This window comes from Hydra viridissima, unplaced genomic scaffold, assembly GCF_058129835.1.
Source record: "Hydra viridissima isolate aposymbiotic clone 2 unplaced genomic scaffold, HvirCarnegie_v1 scaffold_10, whole genome shotgun sequence".
Classification (NCBI taxonomy): Eukaryota; Metazoa; Cnidaria; class Hydrozoa; order Anthoathecata; family Hydridae; genus Hydra; species Hydra viridissima.
Window position 1 is genome coordinate 5,487,620 of NW_028324309.1, and position 22,639 is coordinate 5,510,258.

Genomic DNA, 22,639 nt, shown 5'->3' on the forward strand with positions numbered 1-22,639 from the left:
TTTCAAAGTGTGATGTTGTTTGAAACAGTCCGGATTATACAAAGAAACATTGCAATCTGTGCTTTGAGAAAAAAATTATTTTCACTTGCGTCTGATGATGTTAAGTTTCAATGACGCTTGAAAGCGTCACCAGTCTCAAAGGGTTAAATTAAATTAATTCTATAATTCACGTCTATCATGATATTTATATTCAAGTGCGTTTGAATTATTTGTTATATGTACATTTATTAAACAATATATACTGTTAATCTATGAATATATTTATATCAGTATTAAAGCAAGTATAATATAAATAAATTTATTAATTAATTCATACTCAGCATGTAAGAAAGAAGCAATTAGAATGGTGTTTTCGTACGTATGTATATGTTTTCGCATTGATACATATATATATATATATATATATATATATATATATATATATATATATATATATATATATATATATATATATATATATATATATATATATATATATACACACACACACACACATACACACATTGTTATATAAAAAGGAATGTTTAGGATTGTAGGTGATTTAAGGTGAATTTTGGGGTGCTCTCTGTAAATGATTTTTATGCGCTTGATAATTTTTGGTCACTTTAGTTGAAAGAAGTTTTCTTGCTTCTTGGTGTTCTTGTATGTAGATATTGCAAATGAACTTTGGATCTCGTCATGTTCTTAAAACAGTTGGCCTCTTTTCCAACTGCAGTGGTGTTAAAAGTCTTTTCAGAGGCATTTCATAGGTCTATGTAGCGTCATAGTGCTTCTTACTTAATTCTGGCATACAATCATAGCTAAAAGCCATTCATTCAAATAACACACGCCTAAAATAGACTTTCAATTTTATGCTGTTTCAGGCTTTCTAAAAGAAATTTCCCAGTGGATAATCTGTGGAATCTTAAAATTAAAACTTCATTAAGCGATGTTTTAGAAATTTGATGTATCTTTCTTAAACTAATCACAGATTTGGAATCATCATGAAAAATTGAAGAAACAAATTTTAAACATAAGGAGTAAATTTTTTTTGGTGACCAATTTTAGCTTTATCTTATTTAAATTGTATCTAGAAGTTAACACATCATATAATATTCAAAAATGTCAATAGGTATCTGCATCCATTTTATGAGGTCAAGAAAATGTCTCTTGACCTCGTAAAATGGACGTTAAAAATAAAGAATGAGATTTTAATATAAAAATGAAGAAAAAAACCTTTTTTGAGCTTACTCTATTTTTATTTCTGTTAACAAATTAAGGAATAATGGTCTTTTTAAAAATTTTTCTTAAGCTGACCAAATGAAAACCCTTCTGCAGTTAACTATTCATTTATTAATTGCCAAAAGATGCATTTTGTAATTGTAAAAAAATGTGAATTATTATGAAGTGTTGTGAATAAATGTGATATACTTTTAAAATAATGTCCTAAATATTATAATCTAAAGTTTATAATCGCAATGTCTAAAAATGTCTAAAATCGCAAATGACGATTTTTCGTTAATATTACATTTCACAAATATTCACGAAATGTCAAAAAAATCGCAACTTCATGATTGTTTGTTAATATTACATTTCCCGAGTATTTACGAAATGTCACAAAAAATCGGACTAATGTCACAATTTTTCACGAGCTACCAAACAATTCAATTTAATTACAGAGGCCAGCGATAAAAAATCTTTTTTTTTAACGATTTTGCATGATTAATATGTTTTTGGGCGGGCTGAGTATAAAAAAATATTAATGTCAACTCATCAACCATATTTTTTGCATTTGAATATACAGAACGTGAGAAAATCGTTCTTTTTTAATTAAATGTCTTTGCACTCTAATATAACACAGCTTGGAGTAAATCTAAAGAAATTAGGTTGGGAGTAGTGGTAAATTGCTCTTTGTTTTTCCACCTTGATTTTCTTCGCTATCAGATATTATTTTTCTTTTGGTCAACATACCCTCACTTTTCAGTTTCGTGTTCATGCTCTCTAAGTACGGCTAACAGTGATTGTATAAATATTATCCTAACAAATTTTATTAAATAAATATAGTAAGTTTTTAATTAAAAAACATGGTGTGTTAAGTTAAATAAAAGTGGTAATTAACTCTTTTTATATTCGACTGTTTTCCTTACTTTTAAAAAAATCGATATTATCTCATAATGTGACTGAACTGTAGATAATACTAAAAAAAAATGCCAGATACGGTTTCCGCACCCAAGAGCACATAAGTTGCACTTGTTTAAAACTTTTTTAAACATACTTTTTTGATGGCCAGTGTAATCTTATTTTTTGATGGCCAGTGTAATCTTATTTTTTGATGGCCAGTGTAATCTTATTTTTTGATGGCCAGTGTAATCTTATTTTTTGATGGCCAGTGTAATCTTATTTTTTGATGGCCAGTGTAATCTTATTTTTTGATGGCCAGTGTAATCTTATTTAAAAACAATTTTTCAGTTTTACTATTAAAAACCTTTGCAAGAACCTAATAATTTTTTAGTCTTCAAAAAATTCTCCAAAAAAACAAAATGAAAATGGTTTTTCAATACTGCATCAAAATGATGATGATGATGATGATGATGATGATGATGATGATGATGATGATGATGATGATGATTATGATGATGATGATGATGATGATGATGATGATGATGATGATGACGATGATGATGATGATGATGATGATGATGATGATGATGATGATGATGATGATGATGATGATGATGATGATGATGATGATGATGATGATGATGATGATGATGATGATGATGATGATGATGATGTTTAATTTGTTTGGTTAATATTACTTGGATTACGACTTGTTCAGTGACTTTTACTTTTCTGAAGTTTGGAAATCTACTTAAAGTCGTTTTCTGAAGTTTGGTAAGTTACCCTATTAGACATTTTTAGTTAAATTATGATCTAAATCTTGCTTACAAAAAGGATGCCATAAAAAACAAACCTATGCCCATGAAACTTAGAATTTGTTGGTTGATTCTTTTACACAAAACATTTATGTGTTTAGAGAGATTTGTTATGTGTAAGGGGTATTTGTCAATTATTTTTATAACAAAATTTAACTGTTGTCTTTTGATTAATTTACTGAAAAATTTATTTAAGAAAGAGGTTCTTCAGACCATTTGTACACAAGATGACCAGTTCTTTAATATTAATGTTATCACTGGTTAATGAATTATTTACAGCATTAAAAAAAAATGACTGTGGAGTAAGAAACTTGAAATCCTTGACCCAGCCAATCAATCCAGCTAAAAATATTCTATGTAAGACAAAGAAATGTTACCTACTACGCGTGACGTTCAAGTTTCATTAATATTAATAAAAGTTATAACTTTATTAATTTTTTATGCTATAAAATACTTAATGCTATTGACATCATATCTTCGCCATTCATGAGAATTCACATAAATGAAGGAGAATCACATATATTCATAATCTTTATTGCGATATTCAGATTGCTTCATTGAAAGATTGATATAAAACTGTGTAAGTGTTTGCATATTAGTGAAAAAAGAAATTGTCATTTTTATATTTTCTTCTTCCACAAAGCAAAACCGTTAAACACCTGATAACGAATTAAACACTAGTTTTCTTAATTCTCACAATGACGCAAAGAGGGGTTGTTTAATGGTTTTATTTCAAGTTGTTACAATAACAAAGAGATTTATATGAGATGATATAAGTTTATTGTCGAACTTGGTTAAGATTACTGAAAGACTACAGCAAACCTCTTCATTTGTAAATATTACCGTGAATATTATTACAAATATATTTCATATGAAAAATGCAGCAGCCTTTTTTTCTTTTATAGAACAAAAGTTAAATAAAACTTGACCATGGAAGGAAAAAAAATTTGCATTGCCGTGGACGGTGACAAGCAATCTGAAAAAGCGTTCCAATGGTACGCAGAAAATATCCACAGAAAAGAACATCAGGTGCTGTTGGTCCACGTGAATGAGTCGTCAAAGTTGTCAGTAACAACATTGATGGAGGGAAAAGCAGATCATTATGAAAGTATTTACAAAGGACTCTTGAAGAGCGAAAAAGTTTTAGAAAAATTCAAGGCAAAGTGCATCGCAAGTAACATAAATTTTAAGCCATTTCTTGTTAATCAACAAGGTAGTATTGGTCAGACAATTTGTGATACTGCAGAGAGTCACAATGCTAGTTTAATCGTGACCGGAAAAAGAATACTCGGGAAAGTAAATAGAACCTTGCTTGAAAGTACCAGCGATTACATTTTACATCATGCCCATGTTCCAGTTTTAGCTGTACCCTTCAAAATGGCCCCTAAATGAGACGGTGCGTTAAATGGCCCCTAAATGAGACGGCGCGTTTGTTTCAGTACATTTAAAAAAGTGGACATTTCATGTGTGAAACTTAATCATTGTTAATTGTTAAAAAGATATTGTAATTTGTCATTGTTAATTGTTAAAAAGATATTGTAATTTGTCATGTTAGTTTTGTTTGAACATCACATTTAATTCTGAAGGATATTTATTATCCCCTTTAGCATTAATGTTAACAATTTAACTAATAAATATTTCTAAACCTCAAGTCTTTTAAAATTTAAAATTTGCCTGATGTTAAAAATACGTCAAAAAATTGACGGTTAGAAACATTTCACTTCGGGGAGAACCTTAATGAATGGGACAAAATTATTGAATGAGACAAATTCAGATTCTTACAGAAGCATCGATGTAAGGATATTCAAATTCCTGTAACAAAGAGTGATAGAAACAAGAACTCAACTGACCGACTCCATTCTATTGCTCTATGACTGTAATGACAATGGATGTTATTGTGTTTTCGAATGTAAAAAGTAATTTTTAGAAACGTTTTTTTTTTTTTTCTGATTTTGCAGCAATTTTTGAAGTTATGGAAAATAAAATTCCATGCTTAAATAGATAACAGTCTCTAGTACTACAGTGAGTAAAACATTCAAGCTTAATTAATGGTGTTTTTGGTGTGACTAATCATTTTGGATAAAGTAATGCGCATATTGAATGAGACAAAATACTAACTATTGAATGAATTTAGCAAAGTATTATTTACAGCTCAGCAGAGGGATGCTGCAGTCCCTTACTTTTATCCCCATGGGTAATGGGTATTATTTATACACTTTTATACTGCAATATTTTACTTAAATAAAAATAACTAAATATAATATTCTAAAATGAGAAAGTTCTGTTTTGATTGAAATTTAATTAGAGTTAAAATGTTTATAGTTAAAAATATTTTTTGTGTGGTCTTTATGTATGTATCTATATATTTAACTACATTTACAGTTAATAAGCTAATTTGAAAAATGATTGAATTAAATACGTCTATTTTTAATTCTTTTATGTTTGTCCCATTCAATGAGACATACTTAATGAATGGGACAAATGTCATGCTCCAATAAAACTCTCTTTTTTCCAATAGCCAAATGCAAATCCAATTTTTTTGTTTTTCTATATTATTGAGCAAGAGTCGGTGGTTATCAAACATATTTAAATACGCATATTAAACAATTTTATCAACGTTTAAAAAGCATTTTGCAAAAACTGTCCCATTCATTGAGGTTTTCCCCTACTAAAATTGATTCTTGTTGAATAAATCATTTAAACTAAATTGTTATTAAAACCAACCATAAAGATTTTTATCCTCCTCTTTTGCAATTTTCTAGTTTTGCCACAAAATAAAAAATGGCTGTTCGCTAAGTAGTTTAAAAAATATTTTCAACCTAAAACAAAGTATTCAATACTTTTGTTGACTCATAAAATTTCACGAGCACAAAGCTTTATTGAACGATTTATTATTATTGTCTGCAAGAACAGTACTTCAAAAGTCACACCACTCAAACATTAATCTATATAATGTAAAATAATTCAAAAATATAATAAAATCTTTTACGTTGTCCTTTACAACTTTACAAAAAATAGAAAAAAGTTCAACTATTTTGCGAAAAAAATCCTCGATAAAAGATAAATTATTATGTAAGATGACTAGAGATTTGTAAAACAGAGGATGCACAGTGTGGAATCAGGTGGTCAAAAATCAATAGAAATCAAATTTCTATATCTGGAATTTTATTAAAAAAACATCGCAAAATCCAAAATATGAATGCTCTAAGTTTTTCCGTTTTGGAGATATTTAGTAAAGAAGTCAAAAAAAAAACAAAAATTCGTAAATCATATGAATCGTGAAACATGGGGGTTACGAAGACTTGGGGGTGTTTTTGAGAGTTTTCTTGATTGGGACCACTGTATCGCGTAGGAGGTATATTGGACAAATACATACACAATTCAAGTCTGGATTATGAAATATTACCTTTAATAGATGAAGATATGCTTCTACGGTGATTATTCCAATAGAACAGTGACCTCAAACACACACCAAACCTCATTAAATCATAGTTTGATTACTCCTGGTGACAAAAACTAAGCTCAAAATAAGCATAAGTGGTATAAACAAACTATTAGCCTTAGAATGCAAATTATAATAATTGTTCAATTTTAGAACCAAAGTCGGCTTCATTTTGCGATAGCTTTCTCATTAACTAATGTAACTAAAATGATTGTAATTGTACAATAATTCAGTTAAAGTAGTCGGCTTGATTTTGAGATTATTAATGTAACTAAACAAAACCTTTAGTGAAGGAAAACTAACACTTTCGAAACAAAATAACAGGATAGGTAAAAAATTCAATAACCTCTAACTGCTCAAAAATTTCGTTATATTTTTATCACCAGGGGCTACAGATAAAATCACTGTAATACAATGGCCTGTCACCATCTCCTGTTCTAAGTCTTATTGAGAATATATGGAAACTACTTGATAAAGTACGTTTGCATGGTAGGTTCAGAAATGCTGCAGAATTTATTGGACCTTTTCTCGAGTTTTTCCAGCATGTTTGGACAGCTTTAAGTGAGAATTCTTAATAATGATTTTATACATCAAACTATTTCTTATTTTCGTTTCAAATAAATTTTTTAGTGTTACTGAATTGAAATTTTTCTGGGACATTTATAAACCTCAAACAACTATTAACCAATTTTTTTCTACCGTTGAAATCTTCGAGTTTATTTTGAGAGAAATCACAATACCTTTTAACAATAGTTCTCGGAAATTACAAACTTTAAATAAAAACTTTACGCAGATAAAAGATTATCCAAACCAAGAAAAAAAACGCTTTGATTAAGTATTTCCTACTAGAAATTGCATACTATTATCACTTGTGATAGTCAAGGTATCGCAGTATACAGCACAAAATAAAACTACAAATAATATTAACAAGCACTTTTATTGGCTCTAAAGAAACACCAAACAATGTTTAAAAACATTCAAAAAATTAGGATATAAAAAAATGTTAAAGGCTCAAACAATTAGGATATTAAAAGAGACAGTAAAGTCCTCCTTTGTGACGTCGCACTGCGCACTGACAGTCAGTCTTTCTGTTGCTCCGACAAGTTTTGGGTCGCTTGGTGCGCTATATTTAAATAGGAGGAAGGCAGTTCTTCGAACAACTAAGTTTGATGTTAAGAGTTCAACTCTTCCATGAGTTGACTTCACACTGAAAGTAATAGACTCTTCTGCACCGAAGTTGAACACCATTAATTGAACATCGACGATGCCAGATGAAGGCGCAGTAAACATATTTCCGGCAAATATGGGAATCATGAAAGCTGATTTTGCCTTTGAAAGTCCATTGGATACACGTTGGAAACTATTCCCATGCTTTGTGCTACCTTTAATGAAATCACGAATTTCAAAAACATTTTGAAAAAATGTTTCATCTGTTGTTTTAAGTGAATGATATAAGTAGTTTACATATAATAAAGTTACTATTAAAAAAGGCCCCTACCGTAGCATCTCATTTTGAATGGTAAATCAGGGGGTGTAAGTTTGGCAGAAAACATGTCACTCTCTTGCTTGATTAAAAGTAAGTCTGAAATGATGCTTCCTTTCAAATTCACAATTTGACATTTAAGAGAAGATAGCTCAACATTGTTACCTCCTACTCGTATGACCATATTGTTTTCTTGTCCTATATATATCGTAATAGGAAAAACAAATGGAAATAAATTTCATGAAAAACGTAAGCTTAATGACTTGTAAACACAAGATTTTTGCAAATAAAAGTTATCCAATTAGCTGTGGCTTAATTTGCAAAAATATTTTAAAAATCAAGTATTTCATTTGATCTATATATTTTGATGCAAAAATAGCAAAGATGTTGCAAAAACTTAACCCTTTTTAAAAAAAAGAATAACCTTTGATCGGATCATTGAAAGAATATGCAGGACTGTTCTTTGCAGGATTCTGCTGATAAATAAAGGAGTAAGCAAATTCAATAGGATCACGTGATATTGCTTGAACACTATATTTGTATTCTGCTGTGCTAGATGGAAAGGTAAGAGTCCATTTACCAAAAAAAGATTTATCAGAATAGGAAATCTGGTAAATGGATGCCATTGAGGTGGTTGTTGTAGCTAATTTAAATGATCCATCTTGATGATGCAACTTGACCAAACCAGCAGCATTTTGAACACTTGCTGAAATAGACACAATGATCTTTTCAAGCCCATCATCTACAACAAAATCTTGAGTTGTTTCTTCTATTTGCCTTTTAAATCTGCTCTTTAATATTTCACCTGATGCAACGACAGTATCTTGCTGCAAACTACTTTTCACATATTCTGTAAAACTCAATATTTCCTTATCATTTAATAATGGGAAAACCAGACCTAAAAGAATTCAAGGCTTATAATTTTATAAATTAAACTAATTTAACAACAACAACAAAACCAACAGCAACAACAACAACAACAACAATAATCATAATAATAAAACTGATAATACTGATAACGATAATAATAATAGTAATGATAATGTTATTATTAACACAAACTACAATAATATCAACAATAATGTCAATAATAAAAGTTCTACCTGATGTATAAGAAGCAATCTCTTTAAAACTATCTATTCCTGATCCACACCCATCAAGATTTGCAAAAAAAGTAATTGGTGAGGAAGAAGAGGTGGCTGCAGCTTTTAATGCATCCATATTTGATTTTGAATCATCTTTTGCACTAGCATCAGTGAAAACAAACATTGGGCTGCTGTATTGGGGTCCTTTATTAAAAGCATTTAACATGCCAGTAAATGCAAGCTCAGGACAATCACCACCACCCTCTATGCGAAGATTCGAAATAGCATCAATGACTTCAGCTTGTTGCTTCTCACTTTTATAAATAGCTGGTCCAGCATCTATTTAAAGTCAGACAGAAAAAATCTAAAATCTTTATTTTAATAGCTGTTTTTTGACATATCCATCTATAGTTTGAAAGTGACTAATTTTTTACTTAAACAGTTGAAATAAAACTGGTATTTAAAACTTTTTTAATATAATGAGGTAAAATGCTAGCAGTATTTACCAGGGTCATTAAAAGGAGATAGTATGTAATCAACAGGAAATTTCCTGGTACTGCTAATTATAGAATTTGCAATTCCTTTTGCAGCATTGATTTCATCACTCATAGACCCAGTTGTGTCCATTACAAACATCAAAGTACTGCCACCATCACTAGACATGATCCTTGAAAATTTTTCATCTCCAATCTGTGATTTTATCTGTTTCAAATATTCTTCTGATGCTGTATTCATTTCATCAATTGCGAGTCCATTTGCAATTTCTTTCTAGAAAACAACAAATGAGCATGCAAAGTTTTTAATAAACAAAGGTTCAATAAAATCAAACTTTAATAACCTAAAAAATCTACCACATCATCTTTTCATCACCAACTTTTTCCTTAAGTTGTGATAGTTGTGCTCAAAGAACTACATAGTTGAATACAAAAACTTTTCAATATTTTCAGAAATTCTATCCTTATGATCAGCATAGGGGAGACCAGGGTTAGTTGGATAAAGTTTTATTTTTTGAGCTCTGTGCATTTCTGGGTGAACTTTTTGAGGATGTCAAGCTAATTGTTCACAAAATGTCCTACAGACCCCCAAAGCCCAAAATATTGAAAAACATAACATATATCAGGTTATAGTGAACCATAATACTCTTATATCTAATCAAGTTTATTTGTAGCTAATGCTATTATATTTTAAAATTGAAAAAGTGATATAGTTACAAAGGTTACAAAATTAGTAAAAAAAACACAAAAAACGCTATAACTTCTATGCACATGCGCTAATTATCCTGATACTGCACTGAAAGATGAATTAGTTATGTAGGAAGATTCCATGTGAATTCTAAAAGTTTTTGATGAAAAACTCCAAAGTTAAACCCAGTGTTTCAACTTACCCCTGAAGCCAACTAGCCCTGGTCTCCCCTATTACTATTGTTTTATTAGCATATTATCTTTTTTTTCCTCCTCCTCCATCATGATGATCATAATGAGCATCATGATGATGATGATTGATCATGATGATAATTGATCATGATGATCATGATCATGATCATCATCATTACTATTATTACTATTACCATTATTATTATTATTATCATTATTATTATTGCTTTATTTAAACACTGTTGCCACCATTTTTAAAACTTACTTTCATTAAATTGAATAAAGATTTTCCAAGAGTGACACGTGCAAAATCAATAGACCCTCCTTTAGCAGCTTTTAATAAAAACTCTTCTAGCTCTTTTAAAAGCGTATCAACAGGTTTGCGAGATGTTGGATCAACTGAGATAAACTCAGCAGCAACAGCCTTTTGAATTTCAAAAATTGCTTTCAAGGATTTACCTACATGAGTTTAGATGGATTAATCAAATTAAATTATTTCTTTAGTAACTATTATTTAAGAGTTACATAATATAAATTTATTTTTATTCAAAACAAATATCAAAAGTATTACAAAACATCTGCTGTTATAAGTAAAAAATGTAAAAATAAATCGCTGTAATTTATTACCAGAAACTGATTTTCCAGGATTTGTTGAAATGTAAAATGACGTTAAAAATCCTTCAACAAGTGATTGAGCTTTTGCAACACCATCGGCACCTGAAGTGAATATTTGAAAAAGATTTGAAATAACACGTAAGTAAAATTTTTGTTTTGAATGCTTAAGTAATGTTTAATATAATAAGAGTAAACATTACTCAAGTATTTTTTTTTTTGAAGATCTGACTTTAAATCTGATTTTAAAGGGAAAACTAAATGAATCTGCTAGATAAGTTTATTTCTCCCTTAAAAATATTTAAATTATTAAAATGTTAGTTCTTAAAAGTTTTGCTTAGTTGAAAAAAAAAAAGGTTCAAAAATAATTGTTTAATCTGCCAGAAATTTAACAACAAAATTCGAGAAATGACTGTAATACAAATGAAGAGCTTTCAAATTAGTAAAATGTTAGCAAACAAATTACTTTTAATTTCATCAAACAAAATTAATTTAAGAAACTATTTTTCTACTTTCAAAAATTCTTCTACTTTAAGATTAATATTCAGCAGCAACAGCTTTTTGAATATCAAAAATTGCTTTCAAAGATTTACCAACTAATAATAGTATCAAACTGCTTCCAATTTAAACTTATATTTTCTTTCTGCTTTATATTTTGTTCAATGCTTTTTGTTAGTTTTGTATCTTTGATGTCATTGATTAAGTGCATGAACAAACTGAAATTAACTAGGTTTTACCACTCCAAATCTGTAGTCTTATTATTATTAAAAAACTCATACCGAGACAGAAATCATTTTTGCAACCAAGTGTTTCAACTTTTAACCCATCACAATCTTTACCACCATTTTTTGGTGTAGGATTATTGCACTCTCGAGTTCTGGTTTGGAAACCTCCTCCACATGTAGCTGAGCAAGGACTGAAACCTGACCATTCACTAAAACCTCCATCTATATTTAATAAGGTCATTTTAAAAAAATATACAAACACTAATTATAAATATGCACATTTACACATATCTTAATATATGTAAAAGAGATTGGCTTATACCTATAGCACATGTTACATTACAACTTTTTGTTTCTGTACTTGGCCCAAGAACAGTACATGACTTTCCATTTCCTGATTTAACAGGATTATTACATTCTCTACTTCTTTGTGCAAAACCACTTCCACATGAAACACTGCATTCTCCCCAATCACTCCATTCACTATAGCCTCCATCTTCACCTAATGACAGGTGATGCGCATATATACAATGGCTTTTAAGTGTATTTATATAGCATTTCATGATAATAAACGGATGAAGCAAGCTATTTAATAAATATAAATTATAAATGTGCCCTGGAAAATCTGAAGATAAACTAGAACATGTCAATAAAATAGATTCTAATGCTCATATTAGGAAAATACTTACCAACTAAATAAAGATAATCACTTGATTCAGCTCCTAAACAATCAAAACTTGATGTGTCATCACAAATTTTTGAAGAAGTGTCTCTACAATTGTTTTGGGTTGGTGTTACTGTTAAGTCAGCAATGTTGAATCCAACACAAACACCAAAAGAGGAGAATAAAGAAATTGAAAAATGTGAAAAACGTTCAGCTTTGGCTTTCAATTGACATTGACATACCAGGCTTAAAGGGAAAAAAAGATTTGAGATTTTTTAGCAACATTCTGCATTCAACATTCATCTAGCAATTGCTGTAAACTCCTATTTGTAACTAGGATTGTGCATTCAAAAAAGCATGAGGTTCTATACATTTTTTGGCCATATAAAGTTTGAAATAAAATGCTTAAGCAAAAATTTTTAGAATAAGCAGTCAACAAATGTATGGAGTTTCTTAAACTGCTGCAAACAGAAAAAAAAAGTTACCAACCTTCTAACAAACACAGGGAGTGGTGTTGAATGATTTTTTCTATTGTTAAGTAAAATTTTGCTATTTAGATTTTCTTCATAACATCCTTTTTTTTCATAGGTAGAATCTGAGCAGGTCTCTAATAATGAAAATTTCAACTGAAAAATAGTTTATGTTTTTAAATACCCAGCCATAAAATCCTCATTAACTATATAATAGCCTAACTACTTTTTTTGGATGAAATAAATTAAACTTCACCCTCTAGTTTGATTTAACGCTCTAAAGTTTTGATTCTGGCAAATCAATACCAGCTATAACTGTCTTTTCTGAGCAATCCTACAGATGAGATTCTGTTAACACATTTATTCACAACATAAAGATTTTGGAAAACTCCATGCAATACAGATATTGTGCGTACTGCTGTAAAATGTGTTCAGCTGTCTGGAACATTTTAAATTTACAATGATTTGAAGCCAAACTTTAAATGTATCAAATTTTCTTGAATCTTTTACCATAATCTAGAGTTTTTTTTTATAAGAATCAATACAAAAACCTTAAACAGACTTTATCAATTGCTGTAAAACAACTTTATAGCCTCAAAAAAAAATGCTTGAAAATGTTAAAACATACTTAAAATAGCTTGACTACTAAATTAAATATTTAATTTAGTGGTCAAGCTATTTTAGGTATACTTTAGTTTATTTTGCTTGGACATTGATTCTGCTGGCTTGGATTATGGAACTGTGACACTAATGATGACTTAATAAGTTGATAAGTTGCTAAAGCAGTTGCTCATACTTAAGCATGAAACTAATATACCAAATGAACTAAAGGCTAAACTTTTATAATAAGCTTTTAATATCACTTTAAACATACCATAGGTAAAACAGTCAAAATAAGTTCATACTTTACTCCAATATGGTTTAAATGTCTAGTCATTATACAAAAACATTAATTAGAAAAATTAAATACTTAAAGATTGTAGTCAAACTGTAGGATTTTATATGGAAAAACTACCTTTTTTCTATTCTCTTACTATTCAATTTATTTTCTTCTCTTACAAAATCAGTGAGGTGTTTTAATTTTTTTTTCCTAAAAAATCAAATCATGAGCTTGATGGAGTATCTTTTTATGAAAAATGATACCAATTTAATTGTGGTTTATTTGTTTAAACTGAGGGGCAGTGGAGGAGAGGGGGAGGGGGAGGGGAGACTCCAAGACTTTCTAGACTATGATACTTACTTTAAAGTAAGCATCAGAGTCTCGGAAGTCTTGCATTTACAATACTATTGTCAACAATACTTAAAAGTTATTATCAGAAAAATCTCTCTGACCAAGACTGATGCCAATTCAGTATTAGTATCATAGGACAGGTATCGTAAAAAATCAAAGATCCAGTGACTACACAATACTTTTTGTAACAGACTCTGATGCTTAATTTAAAGATTATACATTCACTAAAAGTTTGAGAAATCATTTTACCAACTTGGAACTTCATAAATATAAAATGATAAAAAATTCTATATTAGCTGTGATAGTACACAAACACTGTATATTTATTAAATTCCACGATTAAAAAACAGACAAACAAATGAAGACTATCTATGTCCTGCAGCTCAGTGTAAAGTATACTTGTGCTAATATGATTAAAAAATTCATACCAAGGCAAAAATCTTTATTGCAACCAAGTGTTTCAACTCTTAATCCATCACAATCTTTGCCACCATTTTCTGGTATGGGATTATTGCACTCGCGAGTTCTTGTTTTGAAACCTCCTCCACATGTAGCTGAGCAAGAACTGAAATCTGACCATTCACTAAAACCTCCATCTGTAAATATAAATTTTTACCTACAAATAATAACAAATCCTAATTACAAAAAAAGAAATTTATATACACACATCTATATATAAATAACTGTAAAATTGAGATCCACTAATCTCAAAATATAACTGGATAGCATATACAGCAAATTTTTTGAAGCTAGTTCTGGCCTCTCAAGATGGCGGAGGAATTAATAAACAGCTATATAAAAATTAAGAAACTGATGATAATAAAGTTTTACATCTTATGTTTATATATTGATAAATATATAAGTTTTAAATAAAAATCTTTTTTTTTTTGATTAAACAATTTTTTTTTCTTAAAAATAACAGAATATTATGTATTTACATAAATTTCAAATACACATGTTTTTTTGTTTAACAAAACATATTCTTTCAATAACTTGTATGTTAAATTTTCTGTTTTTAATTTTTTAGAATAAATAAAGCATTCAATCATTAAATTCGAAACGATGAAAAATTTAAAAAAAAAAAATTAAGCTAATGCAAAAACTTTAATATTTATTCTAATCTAAAGAAGTTGAAAATTATAAAAATGCTTTTTATTTTAATATTTTTCATTATTTTGAATAAATAAGCGAACATTTATGCTAATCAACGACATCAAATTCTGCACAGCGTCTTGGCATTTTTTTCCCCTGCTAATGTCCACTCTCTAGTCAAATCTTTAGCTGTACTTATTGTTTTGCCACTCTTTCGCAAATATCCTTTGCTGATTCCCCAAAATTTCTCAATGGGATGGAACTATGGGCAGTTTGGTGGATTTAAGCTTTTTGGTATGAATTTTATGTCTCTCAAATTTGCCACTCTACGGCCTTCTTAGAATAATGACAAGAAGCAAGATCAGGCCAGAACCAGCAGGGGACATGGGGACTTTGATAAAATGGTCTAGCTTGCAAGCATTCTTTGATGTAAACATCTGAGTTTAAAGTTGACGATGTGACAAAAGTTTGAGATCTCAAACCACAGCTGCATATTGCTTGCCACAAGAGAAGTTTCTTACATAATATATCCAATGATTTATACTTGAACTTGTTACTGACACATCCACAAACAATTGAAGTGCAAAATTTTGGACCTGGAAGCTGTTTGAAGTCAGATTTGATGTACGTTTTATCATAATTCTTTTGTCATAATTATGCAGCCATTAAATTTTGTAAGCACTTCATCATAAAGTTTTCAAGCTTGAGTTTTAGCGGTCAGTGATTGCTTATCTGATTGGTTTGGATATTTAATGGCTTTAAATAATACCATCATTACCTAATGTAATTACGCAAAAAAAATTTTTTTTTAATGTGTTAGTGACAAGTTTTAAAAGAAATTCATCATTCTGAATTTAATGATTGCATGCTTTATGATAAAATAAAATACCAATTGTCAGTAGAACTAAGTATAAATTTTAATTTTAACTTGTTTAAATTTAGTTTGATTAATAGTAGTGAAGAAAAAGTATTTATTGACAACCGCTAACCAACTTGACAATGGTGCCAAGTTGGTTAGCAATTGCCATTTTAGACCAAAGAAACATAGTTATTAGGTTTAAAAATGATAACCGTTGGCAGCTACCAACATGGTAATTTATTAATTGCTTGTACAAAAATTTCAAATAATTAGCATTTGTTATATAATTTATGTACCTTTTAGTTCTTAACTACCTATAATGCTATGTTTTAGAAGGTTAACAACACAACTCTATGGTAGGTAGCAGAGTTTCTTTTTAAGATAAAATATTTTCGCAACATGGCATCTTGAGAAAGTTATTTAATTTCTGTATAACTGTAACCATAATATATAATAGTAAGTGAAACAGTATAGTATATAATATAGCTAAAAAAGTATAGTAAATGATTTAAATATTTCTATATTCAGAAATTTATTAAACAATACATTTTGAAAATTTTTTTAAAGGTGTTTTTACATGCTTTTATATCTTAAGAGTGATTATCCCTAAAATTTAACAGATAATTATTGAAATTTAAAGATATAAACTTTATACTTATTATAGATTTTTTAATAGCATACATAATGTATGTTATCGAAAAATTTCCTTCATAATTTTTAAAGTTTTGAATAACAAGTCAAAAACAATTGACTCGTTTATTGAGAGCTGGAATATTATAAAGAATAAAATATATTATTTAAAAATTTACATTTTGAATTTAATATTCTTATTAAATAATATATTCATTAACTACATTCATGTATCAAATAATCCTAGAAAGAACCACTGAGTTGTGTGTACTCAAAGCACTCAGCTTATCATATCTTACTACCAAAATAGAAAATATAAAATTTATCAAAATTGAAGGTAGACACCATTGCTGCTTGCCATACAGTTATCTTATCAACCTTCTAGCACACTGGATTGGGTAACTAAGAGCTAAAAGGTTCATAAACTATACATAAATATTACATTTAATTATAAATTGCACTTAAAAAGTATTTTGAATATTTTGAACTTTAATATATAAATAATTTCTGTTTTTGTCTACTTTTTTTAAAATCATTTCATTTCTTTCAATTTTTTAAAAATTTATTTCATAGTCTAGTTTTTCTAACACAAATAACTCTAACTATTTTCTTTTGTATTTTTGTAAAACCTTATAAAATATACATTGGTCACTGCTAAGAGCTCTAATCACCGCCATCTTGAGAGGCCAATTTTGGCTTCAATTTTTTTTTGAAAAAAAAAAAAAACAATAGAACACTCTATCCAGTTATATTTTGAGATCAGTGCTTGAGATAATTGGCTCATACCTATTACACATTTTATACCACAGCTTCTTGTTTCTGTACTTGGTCCAAGAACTGTACATGAGTTTCCATTTCCTAATTTAACAGGATTATTACATTCTCTACTTCTTTGTGAAAAACCGCTTCCACATGAAACACTGCATTCTCCCCAATCACTCCATTCACTATAGCCTCCATCTTGACCTAATGGCATGTAATATTACATAAATAACAACTGATAGTGAAAGTGCAAGCTAAGCTTTTTAGACAAATTTTAATGAATTGAAATTTCAGCAACAAAAAAATAAAATTATCTGATTAAAAATCTACAATAAGTAAGAAATTTATACTTTTACAAAAGTAAGAACTATTGCTAGAGAAAAGATTTTTAACAATCATTAATTTTACATAAAATTATGCAATACAACAATTGATGCTCTCTTTTTAATTACAAAAATTCTAATAATTGTGTTCAGAATTCTAATAAACGAAATAGAAATCACAATAAAGAATGAAAGTTGCATTAAACTTTATACAAATATGGTCATCTGGAAAATACCTATATACTTGATCAGCGCACAGTGAAGAAGTACACATAATAAAATAAATACTTACCAACTAAATAAATATAATCACTTGATTCAGCTCCTAGACATTCAGTACTTGATAAATCATCACATGGATTCAGAAAAGTATCTTTACAGTTACTTTTGGCCGGTGTTACTTTTATGTCATCATAATTGAGTCCAACACAAATACCAAATGAGGAAAACAAAGAAATTGAAAAATGCGAGAAGCCTTCAGCTTTAGCTTTTTGTTCACATTTGCATGCTAGGCTTAAAGAATAAAGTTTATGCAAAATAATGCATATTTCATACAATTTCAATTTTAATCTTATCTATTTATTACAGATTTACAAAGAATTGCCATCTAAAAGTATTCTTAGATTTAGAAATCTAATTAACAAACTGTCATTACTTTTTTCTAAAGATTTTTTCAGTGTGAAATCAAGTTGGCAAAAAAGTGCATAAAAAAGAAAGTTTTGAAATTATCAAAATAAAACTGTAAACACAATTGTATAAAATTTTATGCTTATGCTACATGTGTATAAACTAATGTATGTATGTATGTATGTATGTATGTATGTATGTATGTATGTATGTATGTATGTATGTATGTATGTATGTATGTATGTATGTATGCATGCAGTCTTTATTTATTTAGTTTTATCTTTAATAATAATATTTTTCTTATGTTAAGCTTAAATTTTATACTTAGTTAATCATGATGTTTAATTGAATACATGAATTCAATTAAATATCATGTATAATTTTAAGAGACCAAAAGAAGGAAAAGTGATATATTTCCATTACAAAACAAACAAGACAAATTTTTTAATATTGATACTTAAATTACTTAGTTTATACTTTTCAACTATATTTTAATGTAGTTTAAAATGCTCCAATACTTTTTGTATTAAAAAATCTCTAAAAATCATGAAGTTTTTTTTGAACTTATAGACAAATTATATTTAGTACTTAAGGTTGTTAAATTAGTACATTAGATTGTTAAAATTTTAGTATATTTCTTAGAAGCTAATCTTTAAAGTACAGGCTAGATATTGCATAACTATAGGATAAGATTAACACTAATATATGTCAACAGAGAAACAGTAGTTTAAATTTAAAATAAATTAAAAAAAAAAACAGTTGTTGTAAGATTAAGTATTCTTTGAACACAGAATTTAGTTTTACTAACTTTTTTTTTTTAATTTTAACTTGCCACAACTTGTAACTTTAGTTATTGGTTGACAGTTTTAACGCTTTTTAACAATTTTAACTTCACAGTTGATGTGTTAATTAATGCATGTCACCACATATCAAAAGGAGTCTACATACCAGTAGGAACTCCTTTTAATAAATTTAAGGTGCTTTCGCATATCTCAATATAAATACACTGCAACATCTGTGGTTCTTAATAGAAAAAAACTTGATTCCTAATAAAATAATTATTTTAATACAAACAATATTTTTTTGACTAGAAATGAATTTTTTATTATAAAAAAAGTTAAGAAAAAAATTAACTTGTAATACACTGTAGAGTCGTCTAAAAAACAAGCAAACAAACAAAGCAAAAACAAAAAAAAGAATAAACCACATGGAATTTGTCTGATTTCTTAACCCCTTAGGCATACTTCAAATAAAACACTTATTCTAGCCCATTAGTATTGCTTTAGTATTGATACTTTTTTAAAGGATGCCCAATTTCAATGATACATTTTTAAGCACGTGCAGAAACGTCATACGATAGAATAATAAATAGCTTAAAATTTCGGTTGCTAAGTTGTTAATCGACTTTTAAAAATAAGTTTCAGCGAAAGTTCACAATTGTTAACTTTTCGCTACACTTGAATTACTTTTTCAATTTTTGTTTTGCTTTTGTAACGGATTTATTTTGTATAACGGATCAAGAATTCTTGACAACGCAAGACTCCATCTTTTCTGTTTCTCAGTGCACTTCTATTTTCCAGTAAGCGTTGATTGCTTTTTAAAGAACTAAAATGGAACTTTTTTCTAATAATTTTTCAATTGTTTCACAGCTACCTGGGATACCTTATTTTTCATGAAATGTATTGGCGTTACGTTGTCAAAAGATTTGCGTTGATCTACCGATTAAGAATATATGTGCATGAGTCAAAATTAACACTGAAATTACTTGCAATCTTTGAAATGAAATTTCAAAAAAAAAAAGAAAAGTTATTTAATTGTTTGATATTCAACTTGTCATTATAAATACCCCCTGTTAAAATTTTTAATAAGGTTTATCTTATTTTTATTGTTTACGTGTCAAAAAAGTCGAAAACACGTAACAACTTAAAAAGCAAATACGTATTCAACTTAATTGTAGTGCAAACTCACAAATATTTGAAATTAATGTAATAATAAAATACAACATTCTAAGGAAGATAATGGAGAAAAAAAGAAATTGCAATAGAAAAAGTATGTTTCCTCAAAAGAAAAAGAACGCGAGCTGAATTTTCAAGTTGAAAAGTAAAAATGGTAAAGTCACAATTCGCTTCAAAAAGAGAACTATGTAGGTAATGAAGGACGTAAAGTGTTTTTACGCAGGTCTTCAAGTGCAGGTCCTGCTTATTGTAGTTAGAAAAAAAATTTTTTGATTGGCAAAGATGACGGTATTTCGCAAGTTTTCCCTAAATATAATTACTATAGCAACAGCTAAAGAAAAGAAAGAAATTTCAAATTAAAAAAAATTTCAAATGTAAGAAAGAAATTTATATTAGTGCAATTGTTCTGGTCCAGAAAACAATTTCAATGAAAAGAAGATTTTGAAAGGCCTAATTTAAAGAATGATACATATAATTTTAAAATCAGTAAAGTAGACTTAAACAGACTTTTTAAAAAGTTGATGATGTGTGAATTAAAGCTTAACATGTTTTAATAGCAAGCTTTTACAGCCAAATATTTTCCTACAGACATTCCCCTTCTTTTTACAAAACTTGGAACCAATATGAACTTTGTTTCCCTGTATTTCTGTAAATTATAAAGTATAAAAAGCACAAATCTATAAGTAATTCATGCACACTAGTTTTAAAATTCTCATTCTAAAACTTTTGGCAGGGCCATTCCAGCGAGATCCAAATTTTTTAAATAAATGCCATATCTAACTTTGTCTCTGGTAAAAAAGTAGCATTAACTGGATTTGCAGCTATGAAAAGTGTTGGTTTTGCAAGAACTCTTTTTTCTTTATGGAACATTTCGTCCCAAATGTTTGATTAGAAGATTCCTTCAACAATTACTTCCTTGTCATTTTTTTTCCCTCAAAAATTACCAAGGTGCATGTTAAAACAATAACGCTCTTGCAATATAAACGTCAACTGTTTGTTAAATTAAAAGTTTAATGGCAAAAAAAACAACACTTTGCAAAAAAAAAAAAAAAGTCGCTGTATTAAAAGCGGTCACACTAAATGCATAATCGCACATCTAGTGTTTAAGACAAAATTTCTTTGAGGTTGTCTTATGTATAAAGGTTTTTGATGTTGAGTCGAAGAGAGGGTAACTGATTAAATAAACCCTATTTTATCTTGGGGTGATAGCTTCAACGATTATATTAAAAACTTCAGTTATTACTGTATTTTTCTGAAATATATATATATATATATATATATATATATATATATATATATATATATATATATATATATATATATATATATATATATATATATATATATATATATATATACAAGGTTTCCCACCGGTAGAAATTATGTTACTGACCTTTTAACAAATGCAGAGAGCTGCTTCGGATCATTGTTTCTATTGTTAAGTAGAATTTTGCCATTTAGATTTTCTTCATAGCATCCATACTTTTGATAAGTAGAGTTTGTACAGCTTTCTAATAATGAGAATTACTTTATTACAGGTATAACGAACATTTAGCATTTTTTAACTTATATCCCAACAACCTCGTTTATAATACAAGAACATAGCGTAAGTTCGTTATTAACGCGTTTTTTCAGTGATATGACAGTATTTAATCAAAATATGTATTAGTGTCAACATGTGTCAGGTGGATTGGAGTTGTATTTTACATCTGCCTAACAGTGATTTTCAAATCATTTGTCAGCGCTTTTAACAAATATTACTCAACGTTTTGAAGAAAAATTGTTAAAGTTCGCAAATGTGTTTGGAATTTATTTCAATGCATGCTGGTGTATGTTATAAATAAAAATGATGTTTCAAAATCTTTTTCATTTTTTAAAATCAATCTTAATGCTTACCCACAACGTTGCTTAATACTGATGCTATTGCAACGCAGACTAAAAATATACTCCCCACCATTATCTCCAGTGGTTGCTCTTTTTTTTTTTCTACGTGTAAAAGAAGTGTACTTTACTGCTCATTAATTAAGGAATTATTGATGACCTTGTTGGTATTGGATTATTTTTATACTTAAGTAGGAGTGAAAATAACAGCAGTTGTGTAAACTATTATTTCCATCTGCAAATAAATCTGTTCAAACTTTCTTCAAAACACGTTTTTGCAATTAAGTTTTTTGCAACAGTTGTAATAATATCAATAGATGTTATTAGTTAAATATATTATAGTAATATCAATAGATGTTATTAGTTAATTATATTGTAATAATATCAATATTTGTTTTTTTATGCATGAAATATAATTGATGGGAGTAAGATGATAGGAGTAAGTTTGAAATTCCAATTCAAGGTGGAAACTTGTCTCTCATACGATTGAACTTTTACTTAAAAAATCAA

General features: G+C 28.5%; 1 protein-coding gene and 1 long non-coding RNA gene across 3 annotated transcripts; one reads left to right on the forward strand and one right to left on the reverse strand.

The window, feature by feature from the left end:
* Positions 1-3,412: 3,412 nt before the first annotated feature.
* LOC149882785 (uncharacterized) lies at positions 3,413-4,462 on the forward strand. Its single transcript, XR_016456533.1, has 2 exons — positions 3,413-3,495; positions 3,821-4,462. It is a non-coding gene; the product is annotated as an uncharacterized LOC149882785 (long non-coding RNA).
* A 2,813-nt stretch (positions 4,463-7,275) lies between these two features.
* Positions 7,276-22,305, reverse strand: LOC149882786 (uncharacterized). 2 transcript variants are annotated; one of them, XM_090100047.1, is made up of 16 exons: positions 22,145-22,305; positions 21,642-21,759; positions 17,959-18,179; positions 17,368-17,547; positions 14,429-14,596; positions 12,789-12,906; positions 12,325-12,545; positions 11,958-12,137; positions 11,690-11,857; positions 10,926-11,015; positions 10,564-10,757; positions 9,432-9,693; positions 8,944-9,264; positions 8,265-8,738; positions 7,856-8,038; positions 7,276-7,739 (listed from the first exon to the last, which is right to left on the reverse strand). In XM_090100047.1, exons 1-16 carry the CDS (start codon positions 22,203-22,205, stop codon positions 7,369-7,371), a joined length of 3,330 nt encoding a protein of 1,109 aa, XP_089956173.1. In that variant the 5' UTR covers positions 22,206-22,305; the 3' UTR covers positions 7,276-7,368. The 2 variants fall into 2 exon arrangements, with proteins under 2 accessions (XP_089956173.1, XP_089956174.1); XM_090100048.1 differs by having other exon boundaries at positions 11,958-12,220; positions 22,145-22,286.
* Between the last annotated feature and the right edge of the window lie 334 nt (positions 22,306-22,639).

Bases quoted from the DNA above. Each gene is read 5' to 3' on its own strand.
- LOC149882786 (XM_090100047.1), bottom strand. From the start codon at position 22,205: ATGGTGGGGAGTATATTTTTAGTCTGCGTTGCAATAGCATCAGTATTA. The intron at 11,858-11,957 runs GTATAAGCCAAT...TATTAAATATAG, and splicing joins TAATGTAACATGTGCTATAG to ATGGAGGTTTTAGTGAATGG. The intron at 10,758-10,925 runs GTAATAAATTAC...AAACTCATGTAG, and splicing joins TCCTGGAAAATCAGTTTCTG to GTAAATCCTTGAAAGCAATT.